This window comes from Oryx dammah, unplaced genomic scaffold (genome assembly GCF_014754425.2).
Source record: "Oryx dammah isolate SB20612 unplaced genomic scaffold, SCBI_Odam_1.1 HiC_scaffold_13, whole genome shotgun sequence".
Lineage (NCBI taxonomy): Eukaryota > Metazoa > Chordata > Mammalia > Artiodactyla > Bovidae > Oryx > Oryx dammah.
The window spans coordinates 62,549,173-62,568,290 of record NW_024070197.1 but is presented as its reverse complement, the minus strand read 5'-3'; the positions used below and the strand labels follow the sequence as shown (position 1 = coordinate 62,568,290).

Genomic DNA, 19,118 nt, shown 5'->3' with positions numbered 1-19,118 from the left:
AAAGATTAATACTATCCAGAGCTTCTATAATGTTTAATCTGCATGATCCAAAAATGAATCAAAAGTCATGAGGCATGCTAAAAACAAAATGAACCTGAGCTAAATAACCAGAAAGTCAACAAAAACAGGATTTGGATATTGGACTCATCAGATGGGGACTTTAAAATAACTGAAGATAAAAGAGAATGGGTAAAAATAGAAAATTTCAGTAAAAAATAGGATTTTATACAAATGGACATTCTAGAACTGAATTGAAATTCACTAGATAACATTTACAGCAGACTGGATTGGGTTGCTTTAACAGAACACCATAGGGAATTCCCTGGCTGTCTAGTGTTTAGGATTCCATGCTTCCATTGCTTGGAGCACAGGTTCAATCCCTGGTCACAGAAATAAGATCCTGCAAGCCGTGCTGTACAGCCAAACACACACACACACTCACACAAACACAACAAAAAAACCCAAAACAGAATAGCATAGACTGGATATTTGTAAACAATAAAAATTGATTTCTTACAGTTCTAAAGGCTGGAAAGGTCAAGATCAAGGTCCTGGCAGATTCAATGTCCACTGAGAACCAACATCCAGGTGTGAAGACAGCCTTCTTTGTGATGGACCTTAATTGGTAAATGGGAGCCAGGGAACTCTCCAGGTATCTTTTATAAAGGCACTAATCCCATTCATGAGTTATCCATCCTCATGACCTATTCACCTTCCAAAATCCAGCCCCCATCAAATGACACTAGGGGTTAAGACTTCAACATATGAATATGCTGGTGGATACAGATATTCAGTCTGTATCACTGGGTATATAAGAAAGCATTCCTCAGTGATCTAGAGGAAAACAATAGAATGGGAAACACTAGAGATCTCTTCAAAAAAATTAGAGATACCAAGGGAACACTTCATGCAAAGATGGGCTTAATAAAGGACAGAAACGGTATGGACCTAACAGAAGAAGATATTAAGAAGAGGTGGCAAGAATACACAGAAGTGAACAAAAAAGATCTTCATGACCAAGATAATCACAATGCTGTGATCATTCACCTAGAGCCAGACATCCTGGAATGTGAAGTCAAGTGGGCCTTAGGAAGCATCACTATGAACAAAGCTAGTGGAGGAGGTGGAATTCGAGTTGAGCTATTTCATATTCTAAAAGATGATGGTGTGAAAGTGCTGCACTCACTATGCCAGCAAATTTGGAAAACTCAGCAGTGGCCACAGGACTGGAAAACGTCAGTTTTCATTCCAATCCCAAAGAAAGGCAATGCCAAAGAATGCTCAAACTACTGCACATTTACATTCATCTCACATGCTAGCAAAGTAATGCTCAAAATTCTCCAAGCCAGGCTTCAACAATTCATGAACTGTGAACTTCCAGGTGTTCAAGCTGGTTTTAGGTAAGGCAGAGGAACCAGAGATCAAACTGCCAACATCTGCTGGATCATCGAAAAAGCAAGAGAGTTCCAGAAAAACATCTATTTCTGCTTTATTGACTGTGCCAAAGCGTTTGACTGTGTGGATCACAATAAACTGTGGAAAATTCTGAAAGAGATGGGAATACCAGACCACCTGACCTGTCTCTTGAGAAACCTATATGCAGGTCAGGAAGCAAGAGTTAGAACTGGACATGGAACAACAGACTGGTTCCAAATAGGAAAAGGAGTACGTCAAGGCTGCATATTGTCACCCTGCTTATTTAACTTATATGCAGAGTACATCATGAGAAACACTGGGCTGGAAGAAGCACAGGCTGGAATCAAGGTTGCCAGGAGAAATATCAATAACCTCAGATATGCAGATGACACTACCCTTATGGCAGAAAGTGAAGAACTAAAGAGCCTCTTGATGGAAGTGAAAGAACACAGTGAAAAAGTTGGGTTAAAGCTCAACTTTCAGAAAACTACAATCATGGCATCCATTCCCATCACTTTATGGCAAATACATGGGGAAACAGTGGCTGACTATTTTGGGGGGCTCTAAAATCACTGCAGATGGTGACTGCAGCCATGAAATTAAAAGATGCTTGCTTCTTGGAAGAAAAGCTATGACCAACCTAGACAACGTATGAAAAACAGAGACATTACTTGGCTGACAAAGGTCTATCTAGTCAAAGCTATGGTTTTTCCAGTAGTCATGTGAGAGTTGGACCATAAAGAAGGCTGAGTGCCAAAGAATTGATGCTTTTGAACTGTGGTGTTGGAGAAGACTTGAGAGTCCCTTGGACTGCAAGGAGATCCAACCAGTCCATCCTCAAGGAAATCAGTCCTGAGTGTTCATTGGAAGGGCTGATGTTGAAGCTGAAACTCCAATACTTTGGACACCTGATGGAAAAGACCCTGATGCTGGGAAAGACTGAAGGCAGGAGAAGGGGACGACAGAGGATGAGATGGTTGGATGGCATCACTGACTCAATGGACATGATTTGGGTAAACTCCACAAGTTGGTAAAGGACAGGGAGGCCTGGCATGCTGAAGTCCATGGGTCACAAAGAATCGGACACGACTGAGTGACTGAACTGAACTGAACTGAATGGCAGAAGACAGAATTACTGAATGGAAACAATCAATAGAAAATATCCAAAAGAAAGCACAGAAAGAAAAAAAAAGATTTTTCATAGAAGAACAGACAGTAAGATGTGCAGGACACATTCAAAAGGTCTAACATACATATAATTAGATTAGAGTTGCAAAAGGAGAGGAGAAAGAGAAAGCTGCAGCTCAAAGTTTGAAGAGACAGTGCTTTGAATTTCCCCAAACTGATGAAAGATATCAACCTATAGATTAGGGAAGTTTTGTGAACCCCAATCAAATAAATACAAAGAATACCTCATCTGGCATGTCATTATAAAACTGCTGACAGTCAAGAGAAAAACTCTTGAAAGCAGACAAAGATGCATTATCTTCAAAGGAGCAACAACACATATCTGATTTTTCAGTAAGAAAAAATGGAAACCAGAAAACAGTAGAAAGACATAATTTAAATACCAAAAGAAAAAAAAATGTTGCTAACCTAGAATTCTTTGGCATTGGAATGAAAACCTGATCTTTTCCAATCCTGTGGCCACTGTGGAGTTTTCCAAATTTGCTTGCATATCGAGTGTAGCACTTTCACAGCATCATCTTTTAGGATTTGAAATAGCTCAGCTGGAATTCCATCACATCCACTAGCTTTGTTCATAGTGATGCTTCCTAAGGCCCACTCCAGCTTGTCTGACTCTAGGTGAGTGATCACACCATCATGGTAATCTGGGTTATTAAGATCTTTTTTGTATAGTTCTTCTGTGTATTCTTGTCACCTCTTAATATCTTTTGCTTCTGTTAGGTTCATACTGTTTTTGTCCTTTATTGTGCTCATCTTTGCATGAAATGTTCTCTTAATATCTCTAATTTTCTTGAAGAGATCTCTAGTCTTTCTCGTTGTTTTCCTCCATTTCTTTGCATTGATCACTGAGGAAGGCTTTCTCTGAAACTCTGCATTCAGATGGGTATCTTTCCTTTTCTCCTTTGCTTTTTGCTTCTCCTCTTTTCTCAGCTATTTTTAAGACCTCCTCAGACAATCATTTTGCTTTTTCGCATTTCTTCTTCTTGGGAGTGGTTTTGTTCACCGCCCCCTGTACAGTGTTACAAACCTCCTGTCCTTAGTTCTTCAGGCACTCTATCAGATCTAATCCCTTGAATCTATTGTCCCTTGAATCTATTTGCCAAGGGCTAGAAAAGGTCAGTTTTCATTCCAATCCCAAGGAAAGGCAATGCCAAAGAATGCTCAAACTACCACACAATTGCACTGATCTCACACGCTAGCAACGTAATGCTCAAAGTTCTCAAAGCTAGACTTCAATGGTATGTGAATGGAGAACTTGTAGATGTTCAAGCTGGTTATAGAAAAGGCAGAGGAACCAGAGATCAAATTGTCAACATGCACTGGATCCACTGGATCACAGAAAAAGCAAGAGAATTCCAGAAAAATATCTACTTCAGCTTTATTGACTATGCCAAATGCTTAGTCTTAGACTTAGGCTTAGTCTTAGACTGTGTGGATCACAATAAACTGTGGAAAATTCTTAAAGAGATGGGAATCCCAGATGACCTTACCTGCCTCCTGAGAAACCTGTATGCAGGTTAAGAAGTAACAGTTAGAACTGGATGAGTAACAATGGACTGGTTCCAAATTGAGAAAGGAGTCTATCAAGGCTGTATATTGTGACCTTGCTTATTTAACTTATATGCAGAATACATCATGCGAAATGCCAGACTGGATGAATCACAAGCTAGAATCAAGATTGCAGGGAGAAATATCAATAACCTCAGATATGTAGATTATACCACCCTTATGGCAGAAAATGAAGAGGAACTAAAGAGCCTCTTGATGAAAGTGAAAGAGAAGAGTGAAAAAGCTGGCTTAAAAGAAAATTAAAAAAACTAAGATCATGCCATCAGGTCCCATCACTTCATGGCAAATAGATGGGAAAACAATGGAAACAGTGACACTTATTTCTTGGGCTCCAAAATCACTGCAGATGGTGACTGCAGCCATGAAATTAAAAGATGCTTCCTCCTTGGAAGAAAAGCTATGACCAACCTAGACAGTGTATTAAAAAGCAGAGACATTACTTGGCTGACAAAGGTCTGTCTAGTCAAAGCTATGGTTTTTCCAGTAGTCATGTCTAGCTATGAGAGTTGGACCATAAAGAAAGGTGAGCGCTGAAGAATTGATGCTTTTGAACTGTGGTATTGGAGAAGACTCTTGAGAGTCCCTTGGACTGCAAGGAGATCCAACCAGTCCATCCTCAAGGAAATCAGTCCTGAATATTCATTGGAAAGACTAATGTAGAAGCTGAAATTCCAATACTTTGGACACCTGATGCAAAGAACTGACTCATTGGAAAAGGCCCTGATGCTCGGAAAGACTGAAGGCAGGAGAAGGGGACAACAGAGGATGAGATGGTTGAATCACATCACCGACTCAATGGACATGAGTTTGAGCAAGCTCCAGGAGTTGGTGATGAATAGGGAGGCCTGGTATGCTGCAGTCCATGGGGTTACCAAGAGTTGGACACGACTGGGCAATTAAACTGAACCTAGAATTTTACACCCAGGGAAATTGTACTTCAAAAATTAAGTAAATTAGGGACTTCCCTGGTGGTCCAGTGGTTAAGACTCCGCACTTCCACTGCAGCGGGCACTAGTTCAATCCTTTATTTGGGAACTTAGATCCCCTATGCCTCATAGCATGGCCAAAGAAACAATGTAATGAAGCACTGACATAGACTACAATGTGGGTGAGCCTTGAAAATGTAATACTCAGTGAAAGAAACCAGAGACAAAAGGCCACCAACTGTAGGATTCCATTCTGAAATATCCAGAATTGGCAAATCTATAGCAACATAAGTAGATTAATGGTTTCCAGCACATGGGGGGATGGGAGCACTGAGAAGTATGGGATTTCTTTTGGGAATGATGGAAATATTCTGGAATCAGATAATTGCAATGAATCAGATAATCAGAACCGTAACACTGTGATTATATTAAAACCCACTGAATTGTGCACTTAAAGTTGTTAAAATATTGGAGCTTATGTTATGTGAATTTTACTCAATAAGTTTTTAAAAATGCAATTCAGTGCAGTTCAGTTGCTCAGTCAACTGAACTTTGCGACCCCATGGACTGTAGCACACCAGGCCTCCCTGTCCATCACCAACTCCCAGAGCTTACTCAAACTCATGTCCATCGAGTCGGTGATGCCATCCAATCATCCTCTGTCATCTTCTCCCGCCTTTAATCTTTCCCAGCATCAGGGTCTTTTCAAATGTGTCAGTTCTTCGCATCAGGTGGCCAAAGTATTGGAATTTCAGCTTCAGCATCAGTCCTGCCAATGAATACTCAGGACTGATTTCCTTGAGGATGGACTGGTTGGATCTCCTTGCAGTCCAAGGGACTCTCAAGTCTTCTCCAACACCACAGTTCAAAAGCATCAATTCTTCAGCGCTCAGCTTTCTTTATGGTCCAACTCTCACATCTATACATGACCACTGGAAAAACCATAGCTTTGACTAGACAGACCTTTGTCAGCCAAGTAATGTCTGTTTTTCATATGCTGTCTAGGTTGGTCATAGCTTTTCTTCCAAGAAGCAAGGGTCTTTTAATTTCATGGCTGTAGTCACCATATGCAGTGATTTGGGAGCCTAAGAAAATAAAGTCTGTCACTGTTTCCATTGTTTTCCCATGTATTTGCCATGAAGTGATGGGACTGGATGCCATGAGCTGTTTTATGAATACTGAGTTTTAAGCCAGCTTTCTCACTCTCATCTTTTACTTTCTTCAAGAGGTACTTCAGTTTTTCTTTGCTTTCTGCCACAAGGGTGGTGTCATCCGCATATCTGAGGTTATTGATATTTCCCCCTACAATCCTGATTCCAGCTTGTGCTTCATCCAGCCTAGCATTTCGCATGATGCAAAAATGCAATTGGACTCACTCAAAAAAAGGTGAAATAGAGACATCTGCAGACAGACTAAAGCTGAGAGAGTGAAGTAATTCATTGCTAGATGGCCTGCACTACCCTAGGGTGAAAGAAAATGATCTCAGATGGAAGTATGGGACTGCAGGAAGGAATAAAAACCACAGAAAGGATAAATAGGCAGACAATATGGTTTGGAACAATGATAATGATAGACTTTTAACATATGCAACAGTGAAATATATGACCCCATAGGATATTAAGGATGCAGAATTGTAATTGCCATACCCTGGAGTCTAGGATAAACACTAAAAGAATACTTACAAGAAAGTGTAAGTGTAAAGGATTTGATTAATCCAAAAGTAGCCAATAGGGACTTCCCTGGTGGTCCAGTGGCTAAGACTCTGTGCTCCTAATGCTGAGGACCAGGGTTCGGTTCCTGGTCAGGGAACTAGGTCCCACATGCTGCAACTAAGACCTGGCTCAGCCAAATAAAGAAGTATTAAAAAAAAAAAAAAAGTAGCCAATAGGGGTGGGAATAAAGTAAAAATGGAAACAAGGGATAAATAGAAAACACTTGCATTAGGTTTGAAGTGAAGCTTAGTCCTGTCCGACTCTTTGCGAGCCTGTGGACTGTAGCCTGCCAGGCTCCTCTGTCCATGGGATTTTCCAGGCAAGAATACCTGAGTGGGTTGCCATTTCCTTCTCCAGTGGATCTTCCCAAACCAGGGATCAAACCCAGGTCTCCCGCATTGTAAGCAGATGCTTTTACCATCTGGGCCACCAGGGAGTTCAGTTCAGTTGCTCAGTCGTGTCTGACTCTTTGTGACCCCATGAATCGCAGCATGCCAGGCCTCCCTGTCCATCACCAACTCCCAGAGTTCACTCAGACTCACGTCCATCGAGTCAGTGATGCCATCCAGCCGTCTCATCCTCTGTTGTCCCCTTCTCCTCCTGACCCCAATCCCTCCCAGCATCAGAGTCTTTTCCAGTGAGTCAACTCTTCGCATGAGGTGGCCAAAGTACTGGAGTTTCAGCTTTAGCATCATTCCCTCCAAAGAAATCCCAGGGCTGATCTCCTCTAGGATGGACTGGTTGGATCTCCTTGCAGTCCAAGAGACTCTCAAGAGTCTTCGCCAACACCACAGTTCAAAAGCATCAATTCTTTGGCACTCAGCCTTCTTCACAGTCCAACTCTCACATCCATACATGACCACAGGGAAAACCATAGCCTTGACTAGACGGACCTTAGTCGGCAAAGTAATGTCTCTGCTTTTGAGTATACTATCTACGTTGGTCATAACTTTTCTTCCAAGGAGTGTCTTTTAATTTCATGGCTGCAGTCACCATCTGCAGTGATTATGGAGCCCCAAAAAATAAAGTCTGACACTGTTTCCACTGTTTCCCCATCTATTTCCCATGAAGTGATGGGACCGGATGCCATGATCTTTGTTTTCTGAATGCTGAGCTTTAGGCCAACTTTTTCACTCTCCACTTTCACTTTCATCAAGAGGCTTTTTAGTTCCTCTTCACTTTCTGCCATAAGGGTGGTGTCATCTGCATATCTGAGGTTATTGATATTTCTCCCGGCAATCTTGATTCCAGCTTGTGCTTCTTCCAGCCCAGCGTTTCTCATGATTTACTCTGCATATAAGTTAAATAAGCAGGGTGACAATATACAGCCTTGACATACTCCTTTTCCTATTAGGAACCAGTCTGTTGTTCCATGTCCAGTTCTAACTGCTGCTTCCTGACCTGCATACAGATTTCTCAAGAGACAGGTCAGGTGGTCTGGTATTCCCATCTCTTACAGAATTTTCCACAGTTTCTTGTGATCCACACAGTCAAAGGCTTTGGCATAGTCAATAAAGCAGAAATAGATGTTTTTCTGGAACTATTGCTTTTTCCATGATCCAGCAGATGTTGGCAATTTGATCTCTGGTTCCTCTGCCTTTTCTAAAACCAGCATGAACATCAAGAAGTTCACGGTTCACGTATTGCTGAAGCCTGGCTTGGAGAATTTTGAGCATTACTTTACTAGCATGTGAGATGAGTGCAATTGTGTGGTAGTTTGAGCATTCTTTGGCATTGCCTTTCTTTGGAATTGAAATGAAAACTGACCTTTTCCAGTCCTGTGGCCACTGCTGAGTTTTCCAAATTTGCTGGCATATTGAGTGCAGCCCTTTCACAGCATCATCTTTCAGGATTTGAAGCAGCTCAACTCGAATTCCATCACCTCCACTAGCTTTGTTCGTAGTGATGCTTTCCAAGGCCCACTTGACTTCACATTCCAGGATGTCTGGCTGTAGATGAGTGATCACACCATCATGATTATCTGGGTTGTGAAGATCTTTTTTGTACAGTTCTTCTGTGTATTCTTGCCACCTCTTCTTAATATCTTCTGCTTCTGTTAGATCCGGACCATTTCTGTCCTTTATTGAGCCCATCTTTGCATGAAATATTCCCTTGGTATCTCTAATTTTCTTGAAGAGATCTCTAGTCTTTCCCATTCTGTTCTGTTCCTCTATTTCTTTGCATTGATCGCTGAAGAAGGCTTTCTTACCTCTTCTTGCTATTCTCTGGAACTCTGCATTCAGATGCTTATATCTTTCCTTTTCTCCTTTGCTTTTTGCTTCTCTTCTTTTCACAGCTATTTGTAAGGCCTCCCCAGACAGCCATTTTGCTTTTTTGCATTTCTTTTCCATGGGGATGGTCTTGATCCCTGTCTCCTGTACAATGTCACGAACCTCATTCCATAGTTCTTCAGGCACTCTATCTATCAGATCTAGGCCCTTAAATCTATTTCTCACTTCCACTGTATAATCATAAGGGATTTGATTTAGGTCATACCTGAATGGTCTAGCAATTTTCCCTACTTTCTTCAATTTGAGTCTGAATTTGGTAATGAGTTCATGATCTGAGCCACAGTCAGCTCCTGGTCTTGTTTTTGTTGACTGTATAGAGCTTCTCCATCTTTGGCTGCAAAGAATATAATCTGATTTCGGTGTTGACCATCTGATGATGTCCATGTGTAGAGTCTTCTCTTGTGTTGTTGGAAGAGGGTGTTTGCTATGACCAGTGCATTTTCTTGGCAAAACTCTATTAGGCTTTGCCCTGCTTCATTCTGTACTCCAAGGCCAAATTTGCCTGTTACTCCAGGTGTTTCTTGACTTCCTACTTTTGCATTCCAGTCCCCTGTAATGAAAAGGACATCTTTTTGGGGTGTTAGTTCTAAAAGGTCTTGTAGGTCTTCATAAAACCGTTCAACTTCAGTTTCTTCAGCGTTACTGGTTGGGGCATAGACTTGGATTATTGTGATATTGAATGGTTTGACTTGGAGACGAACAGAGATCATTCTGTCGTTTTTGACATTGCATCCAAGTACTGCATTTCGGACTCTTTTGTTGACCATGATGGCTACTCCATTTCTTCTGAGGTAGTCCTGCCCGCAGTAGTAGATATAGTGGTCATCTGAGTTAAATTCACCCATTCCAGTCCATTTCAGTTCGCTGATTCCTCGAATGTTGATGTTCATTCGTGCCATCTCGTTTGACCACTTCCAATTTGCCTTGATTCATGGACCTGACATTCCAGGTTCCTATGCAATATTGCTCTTTACAGCATAGGACCTTTCTTCTATCACCAGTCACATCCACAGCTGGGTATTGTTTCTGCTTTGACTTCATCCCTTCCTTCTTTCTAGAGTTATTTCTCCAGTGATCTCCAGTAGCATATTGGGCACCTACTGACCTGGGGAGTTCCTCTTTCAGTATCCTCTCATTTTGCCTTTTCATACTGTTCATGGGGTTCTCAAGGCAAGAATACTGAAGTGGTTTGCCATTCCCTTCTCCAGTGGACCACATTCTGTCAGACCTCTCCACCATGACCCATCTGTCTTGGGTTGCCCAGCAGCATGGCTTGGTTTCATTGAGTTAGACAAGGCTGTGGTCCTAGTGTGATTAGATTGACTAGTTTTCTGTGAGTATGGTTTCAGTGTGTCTGCCCTCTGATGCCCTCTTGCAACACCTACCATCTTAGTTGGGTTTCTTACCTTGGGCGTGGGGTATCTCTTCACAGCTGCTCCAGCAAAGCGTAGCCGCTGCTCCTTACCTTGGACAAGGGTTAGCTCCTTACCGCTGCCCTTCCTGACCTTCAATGTGGGATAGCTCCTCTAGGCTCTCCGGTGCCCGCGCAGCCACCTGGGCCACCAGGGAAGTCTACTTAAATCTAAGTGCATTGGGAAGCTGTTGGAGCAGTATCAGCAGGGGTGTGGTTTAATCCCCAGGCAAGAGCTAATAGTCTTTAACCACCTCACAATTATCCCCAGGGCTCAGAGTGATGTTGGGCACACAGAGGGCAACCATTCATGAAGGCTTACTGAACTCCAAGCTGCTCCTCCCCCTGCTGAGTGGCTGAAGTGACTTCCCAGAAGACCTCTAACCATTCTTCTCATTGGGCAAGCAACATGAAAAGGAAACGGTCTGGCAGAGCATCCTCCCCTGACTTCTTGCCATCTTTTCCATGTGAGGACTATGGCAGCTTGCAAAGTACAGGAATACTTTTCCAACCATGACTGTGCCGCTGAATCAGCTGGAGTGATTTTCAATTTTGATTATGGAATCCAGGAAATGTGCTTTCCCAACAGCTAAGGCAGCACTGGTCCCTGCCAGTCTTTGGCAACTTTCTCTCTAGTGCAGGGCTGCATTGGTGGTCTTCCATTTCCTCAAGCACTTCCTGACCTTGCCCTGTCCAAATTTTCAAGATCATGTAGATGTGACATTGACCCATGAAGTTCCAACACTTAAAATTTTTCTTTTCCTTTAACGCTCAGCTCAGAAGTCTCAAGATTTTTGAAGCCTCCTTAGAAAAATTGACCCCTTTTCAACAGGCCATTTTTAGATTTATTTATAATTCAACAATTCTTTTCCTCCTATATACCTCCTGCCTTGGGAATAGCACTGTAGTTAGTAGAACCAGCCTAGACTGTTTGGGTTTCATTACCTAATCCACCATTTACCTCCTAGTGGGTTATTCTGGTTTCTATGAGAAGCAATCTCCAGACAGGATTAGCTGTGAAAGAAAATTAGGGTTACTGTAGAACCTTACAGAAAAGGGCCTGCTTTAACATCTCTTGCCACGCTCAGTCACTGGCTGAAAGATCCCTTGAGGAGTGTGGCCTCAGTGAACCCGACGATGGCATTTCAGAGCACAGCAGCGAGGACTGTTGGTCAATTACAGTCCTTAAGCGACCTGAGGAAGATTTTCATAATCATCCCATTCCACCCCTTATGCCCAAGATTTCTCTCCACAAATTTGATGAGCAGCTCTACAGTTTCCATGGATCTCTTTTTCAGAGGGAAAAACTCAGAAGAGGGAGGTTAGTGAGATAAACTAACGTCCACTACTGCTGGTGACCTCAGGGCTACAAGTGGTATTTATCCTGTTTCCTCCATTTTGAATTTCCTTTACCCTCAGCTAGCACCTCAGAAGTCTTGGTGGCTTACCTGGAGATACGGCCCAAGCCTTCATTCCTGGGGTGGTAGTGGTGGTGGGCATCATAACCTTCTCAACCTGGTGCGGTACGGTTGCACATGTCTGCCAACAGTTAGAGAGGCAACAGAGCAGCACCAGAAGGCAACCCAGTGGACCACCTGGCTCTTCCCCTTTACTCCCATTATGTACAAGCAGCTCTACTTTCTCCTGTTGATCAAGGTTTGTTACCACTGCCAATACGGCGATTCCTCTTCTCATGTACTGGTCCCTGGGTATCAAGTTCCAAAGTGCTCTGGTAGCATCCCTAATGTGTAGTTTTGTGGGACCCCTGCTGTGTCCTCTGGCAAAGTGCACCCCTATAGGAATCCAGGACCTTCAATCACATGGAGCCCAAGTTGCTGGAATGGGAAGTACAAAAATCACCCAGGTCACTGAGAATGACAGTAAAGCAAGCCACTCCTGTTTCAGAATGACAGTCAATGAAGCCACCTGTTTTCCCATGTGGTTCCTAGACCCATGTATTCTTCCTACTGGGGAAACAGCACCAACAGAGGCCTCTTAACACCACATCCTGAAGAACGACGCCCTATTCTTTCCGAGTGTTGCTTCTTAGCCAGTGCTTCATTATCAGTATTCTGTTAGCTGGCTGTTTCTGGATGGTCTAGTATTACATGACAAGACCAACAGACTCCATGGTCATGGATCCATTTCTGCAATGCCATCACTGGACAGTGGGTCCCCTAGGTCAGATGCTATACTGTGCAGCAATCCGTGCCTCAATCTGGCATTCTGCCAGCAGAGGCTCTCAGTAAGAAAGTTAAATCCACGCCCACAATAGCTATCTATTCCCATAAGGAAGAGGAAGGGGCCCATTGTAGCTGACTTGTCACAAAGCAGCTGCTCGATCTTCACTAGGAATAGGGCGTATCAGAGACTCAGTGTTAGTCTCTGTTGCTGACAGATTGGACATTCAGAGGCACCCTTGGTAAGTGGCAGTCCACTCTCCGAGACAGAAGTCGAGCCTATAGGTAGCCTCCATCTCTGCCATTAGGGCCACTCCATTCATGGGCCCAGCATATTAGGTCTGCAGTGGCTGAACGCTAGCTGTCAACTGGTTGTCATTGAACTACTTGGTTATTCAATGCCTCTTCCATGGTGGAGGCTTTCTGGTGGCATTGTATTGTAACAAAAAATTTTTCACACATTGTGCCTTCTCCATATAGCCCAACCACATGCCATTATCCAAGAACAGTCTGTTGGACCCTGCCCAGGAAATCTGTTTATACTCTCACCTTAAGCCACTTCTTCCACACAATGTGGAAAGATCAGGGCACAACTCAAAGCTCTACTCACTGAAATATTTGTCACTCTCCACCATCTTTAAGGGTCCTTCTTTCATCCTTTAGATTTTAATGGTGGCACTAATCACCATCCTCCAAGCCCCATCCCTCAATAAGACACTTTTCTTTTTGGTTATGCCTTGTGGCTTGCAGGATCTTAGTTCCTTGACCAGGGATTGAACCTAGACCGTGGCACTGAAAGTGCCAGTCAGTGGCTGGAGAGCAGTTTCCAAGGTTTAGATTTGGCCTTTCCTGTCATAATTCTTATCCCACAAGCCAGAAACATGTTGATAGATCGTTTTCACAATAACTTACTGTTTCTAGATCTAGATTATTCTAGATCATTTCCAGTTATTTGGGGGCTTGGGAATGACCACTGGATGGGTTCACACTAGGTAGGGCCACGGTGCGCCATAATCTGGCCAGGACTCTTATTTATAGTACGAGGTCCCCATGGGCCAGGGGCCTATGTTGATGCTTTTGGTCTGATATCAAAGACAACTCAATCAAATATCCAAAAAGTCCTCAAATATATGGTTATTTTTCTCTTGTCAGTGTATAGTCCCAGGTAAATGGCCATGAGTCTCTTTGGGGAAAACACTGAAGGAACCATACACTTGGCATGGTGTCGTAGTGTCTGCTCCTAGGTTCATAGCTACTCGTTCAACAATGCGTTCTGGATCTGAAAATTGGCTCAGGTCCAAAAACTGAGCAAAGGAACATGCGCTTTGGGGTAGATGTTTAAAAGCACCCTCTTTGGCTGTGTCTATTCTGCTCCCAGGGATGCTATCTTTTATTGGCTCTCTCCCCGGTTCCCTGCTGGTCAAGGTCCTTTGGTCAGTTCTTCAGTGTTGCTGGTAATAAGGGTAATTGTGGTCTCCTGGCTTCTGAAAGTAAAGCAATGCCACTTGGTCTTTATTATTCTTGGGCCTCAATCATCCCCATCTTACCACATTTCCTGGAACTCTCGGCATCACCTATGTTATCTAGGTCTAGGAGGAAGCAGAAAACCAAAGAGGATTAGGCATCAACAAAAAACCAAACAACCCAATTTAAAAGTGAGCAAGGGAGTTGAATAAACATTTCTCTAAAGAAGATATACAAACAGCCAATAAGCACATGGAAAGATGCTCGACATCACTAATCCCTAGGGAAATACAAATCAAAACTACAGTGAGATACCACCTCACACCATTCAGATGGCTACTGTTAAACAAACAAACAAAAACCCAAAAGCAAAAAAATGGAAAATAAAAGAGTTGGAAAGGATGTGGAGAAACTGAAACTCTTATGCATTGTTTGGTAGGAATGTAAAATGGTACAGCTGCTAGAAACAATATAGCAGTTCCTCAAATAATTAAGAACTGAATTACCATATGATTCAACAATTCCGCCCCTGAGTATATACCCAAAAAACTGAAAGCAGGGTCTCAGAGATATTTGTACACCCATGTTCACAGTAACATTATTCACAATAGCTAAAATGTGGAAGCACTCTAACCGTCCACTGACAGATGAACGGATAAGCAAAATGTGGTATACATGTATACAATGGAGTACCACTGTCTTAAAAAGAAAGGAAAATTTGACACATGCTACAACATGCATGAACTTTGAAGACATTAGGCTAAGTGAAATAAGCCAGTCACAAAAAGACAAATACTGCATGATTCCACTTAGATGAGGCCATTAGAGCAGTCAAATACCCAGATATCACGCTGTGTGGTAATTCCAGCCTCAGCACCCAGAAACCCAAGACAAATGAGGGCATTTGGAAGAATGTAAAATGTCACAAGTACATTACTATCTGCTTTAATTGTGAATGCTAAGTATAGAATATGTAAAATAAGTATAGGATATGTAAAATTTAATCAAATGCCACTTACATGTTATTTTCTCTTGAACTTGATTTTTAACCTGTTTCTTTTCCTATAAATTGGAATAACAATATTTACTCCACAACACTGTTCAAAAATGAATGTGTTAGAAAGGTGGGGAAGGCAATGGCACCCCACTCCAGTACTCTTGCCTAGAAAATCCCATGGACAGAGGAGCTTGGTAGGCTGCAGTCCATGGGTCCCTAGGAGTCGGACACGACTGAGCAATTTCACTTTCACTTTTCACTTTCATGCATTGGGGAAGGAAATGGCAACCCACTCCAGTGTTCTTGCCTGGAGAATCCCAGGGATGGGGGAGCCTGTTGGGCTGCCGTCTACGGGGTCGCAGAGAGTCGGACACGACTGAAGCGACTTAGCAGCAGCAGCACCAGCAGTTAGAAAAGGGCTGTGTAAACTACAAAGGGACAAACAAACAAGAGATTGTTACCAACAAACAAACTGATTAAAGGACAAGGACACACAGATGTCTATTTTTAGAAATTTCACTTACAGTCAACCAATGAGATGGGAAACCAAGGAAAGAATACTATGGGAGAGAAACAGTGGTGTTAGGTTTCTTAGTGATTTGGGGTTTACTTCTTTACTCAGGACCTTTTTACCTCTTTTTTATTGGAGCACATGGCTCCATGACAATATTAAACTCATGGATTTAGTCCTCCTGCAATCTAGTATACTCCATTTGCTGTTCAGCTGGAAAGCATTTTCAGCCTTTCCAGTCTAATCTCAGAACACCATGATTTACAGCCAAAGAAATTCCTGAACTGAACAGAACAAAGAAACTGAGGCAAGTGGCCAGAGCTGTGCTGAGCAGAAACCCAGGAGTCCACACATACCCAGTGGTGCTGCCACTGCCAGGAGCACTGCCAAAGACTAGGAGAAAGAGACGAGGAAGTCCTCTCCTCCCCACACAGAAGAATCTTCTGGACTCAGAGATTAATAGGAAGCCAGCAAGCAAATGTAGCTTGCAGGATTTAGACCCTTGAGTCTGCGAGTAAACAGACAAGTGACCAGTGCTGGGGACTTAAGAGACAACAGTAAAACAGAACTGCCAACTAGTGCCTCAACTTACTTCATTAATTTAAATAAGATGTTTACTTTTGATCCAGGGACCATCCTGTGTAACTCTGACCCAGTACTACCGAAATGAAGAAATCTACAAGGCAGTCTGGGATTAGACCCCTTTTCCAAAAGGCACACAGGTTCCCGCCTCTAGTATTCAAAGAGACACGACATCAGAAGCTGAAACATACGGTAAATGCTTTATTTTCATATTTTACATTAAAACATTAAAACATAGGACATGAATAGAAATTCCACTGTCTGGTTTTCAAAGCAGGTACAAGGATATATATAACAAGAAAATATTTCTGAGTCTGCTTAACTCCAAACCCTCAAATGGGAAAACAATCTCAGAGACTGAGGTGAGGGAAGATGGTGGGGCAGAGCCTGCATCTAGAGATGTCATCTCCCCTGCCAGGCAGAGGGGAGCAGGGGTGTAGGGGAAGTTCTTCCATTGGAGAAATCAGTCACAACTGCAACAATTTTTCTTTCTCAAACATCTAAACTTACTAGGGGAATGCAAGGACTGGTAAGGCATGAGATTCTTTCAACTTCTCTAATAATACAAGTCCCTTGGTTCCTACACTTGGGGGTGGGGGCGGATCTCAACCAGCATCAGCTAAGTGTACTTCAACATTAGTCAAATCCTAACCCTGTCCCGGATTCTGCCCTAGCCAAAGACAAAGGCAGCCAGGGCCTGACCACTTGTATCCTCTCTCTTATCATCTGCTGAAACCAGATTGTTTTTTAATTCAAATCCTTTTCTGTCCCTGAAGCTCTAGGCCTGGGCAGTTATTCTTAATTATCAACATATCAAAAGGTTACACCTCTTCTAGAAAAGGGAGCTCTTTCCCAGGTTCTGGAAACTGGCTTTTTGAAAGATGTCCTTAAATAGAAGGAGGCCATTCTTTAAAAAGCACAACTACAACATGGAACTCTGGGTAAATCTACCACAATAAGCCCTTGCTGGTGAGAAATGCTGGAAACAGCTCAGGGGTTGACAGAACAGAACTGTTTTAAAATAAAAATAATGATAACATTTCTACAACAATTATTTAAGAAATTCAGTTAGCCATCCTGCTCCCCAAGAACAGGGAGCACGCCTTGAGACATGTTCTGTTGTGGAGAGTAGTTTAGTAGAGTAGCCTTTCGCAAAGCAAACAGACATAAACTGAACCCCCTATTGGAGAAAAGTACAGCTCCAAAAGTGGGACAATCCAGGGCTGGAATGAAAGCTGGTAGGCATCTCCCTGCAATCCACACAGGCCTCCAACCACTGTTATTTTACTAAAAACACTTTCTTAAAAAAAAAGTTAGGCAAGGAGGCAAATCAGAGGAATTTAGAATCAAACATCAGTTTCACCTGGGGGCAGCCTTTAACCAGGGAATTCTAAACACACTCAAGAATGGCTCTTACTCCAAGGGGTTGACTTTATTCAGAGAAAAACTCTTTAAAAATGCAAGAGACAAGTCCTCTTCTGCTTTCACCAGCAGTCTAAGCAGCTTCTCTTTTGTAAGCCTCTCTTGGTTAGATCTCTTTAACCATGCTTCTGATCTCTCATACTAGTAAGAGCTTTGACATATGGCTCATCTTTTCCTAGTGAGAGGACAAAGCACTGGCTTATATAAAACCAATCCTGAGATCTTAGCTGCCTAGAAAAAAAGTGAGTCTTCCCCACTGCTCAAACAACTGGTCTCTTTCCTTGATTCGCACAATGTGATGAACCCCATACACTTGGCATTAGGAAAGGATCTACAGCTCATCAGCTGCCATCATCACTGGGTTTACCACTATCCTGGCACTGCACACCTGAACAAAGCTGTTCCTGCCACAGAGCAGACCAGATGAGCTCTACCACACAGTTCTGTGGGGATGAGACCAAGTTACTAAAAGATTATCAGCCTACAAGGTCAGAAATAGGTCAAATCCTTCAGAAGATTGTATAGTGCCCTCTTGTGCTCAATTGAAGACTTCTGCATCCACGCTGCATCCACGAAGCATCAAAATGGTTAGTCCCATCAGCAACATAAGCACGCCCAAGTCATGCAGTCAAGTGACAAGACAACTTGGGTCGGGTGTCATATCCGGAATGCTTGGTGTACATTCATATCCTAAGTGACTGCAGGGAGGATACTCTCCAAGGCCCAGCAGAAAGTCTGATCAAACGTTGATTCTCAACAAAGATTCATGAAGGCTTTTAACCCAAGAAATGGATAATGTTGATGGAGTACCAGTCACTTACTCTTTTGATGGACACTGAAGATACACCATCTATAGTGTTTTGTTGACCTGGAATCCGAGGATCATATTAATCTAATGGAACCATGATCCCACAAGTTCTAGGCCACAGACAATAAGCACAGATCTTGCTCAAGGCTGTGAGGTACTAGCAAACAACATGTAACATTAATCAGCAACATGATTGGTAAGTTTCAAGACCATGGTCACTCCCACCTATAGATGTGGACCGTCTTTTCTGTTAAGGTGGCCAAGTAGCTGTTATGATTCACCTCAAATGGGCAGATGTCCAAGACAGGCTGATCGGCCTGCAGATCCTGCAGCAACGAGCCACTGCCAGCATCCCACAGCTTAAAAAGAAGAGATAAAGGTCAGGAATCCCTCAATTCAACTCGGGACTTGCAGTCTTTTATCATCACACAACTCTGAAAGCACTGCAGAGACAGCACTGCCCAGGGAGTAAAACAGAATGTCCCTAACCTTCACAAGGTTGCACAAAAGCAGCACATCTGACATAGGTCATGCACAGCCTCACCTACTATAATTCGCAATTATGGGCTACCTCTGAGTGGATCTGAAAACCAAGCCTAGTATTCTCCCCTTCAGTCTATATGCCAAGAACTCTATCAGGG

At 42.8% G+C, this 19,118-nt stretch overlaps 1 protein-coding gene across 1 annotated transcript in view; it reads right to left on the bottom strand.

The window, feature by feature from the left end:
- Nucleotides 1–16,396: 16,396 nt before the first annotated feature.
- RFWD3 (ring finger and WD repeat domain 3) overlaps nucleotides 16,397–19,118 on the bottom strand; it is a 36,665-nt gene continuing 33,943 nt past the window's right edge. Inside the window, exon 13 of the mRNA XM_040253530.1 lies at nucleotides 16,397–18,836. Within this exon, the coding sequence (XP_040109464.1) occupies nucleotides 18,693–18,836 (144 nt within the window). The 3' untranslated portion in view covers nucleotides 16,397–18,692. The remainder of the gene's footprint in view (nucleotides 18,837–19,118) is intronic.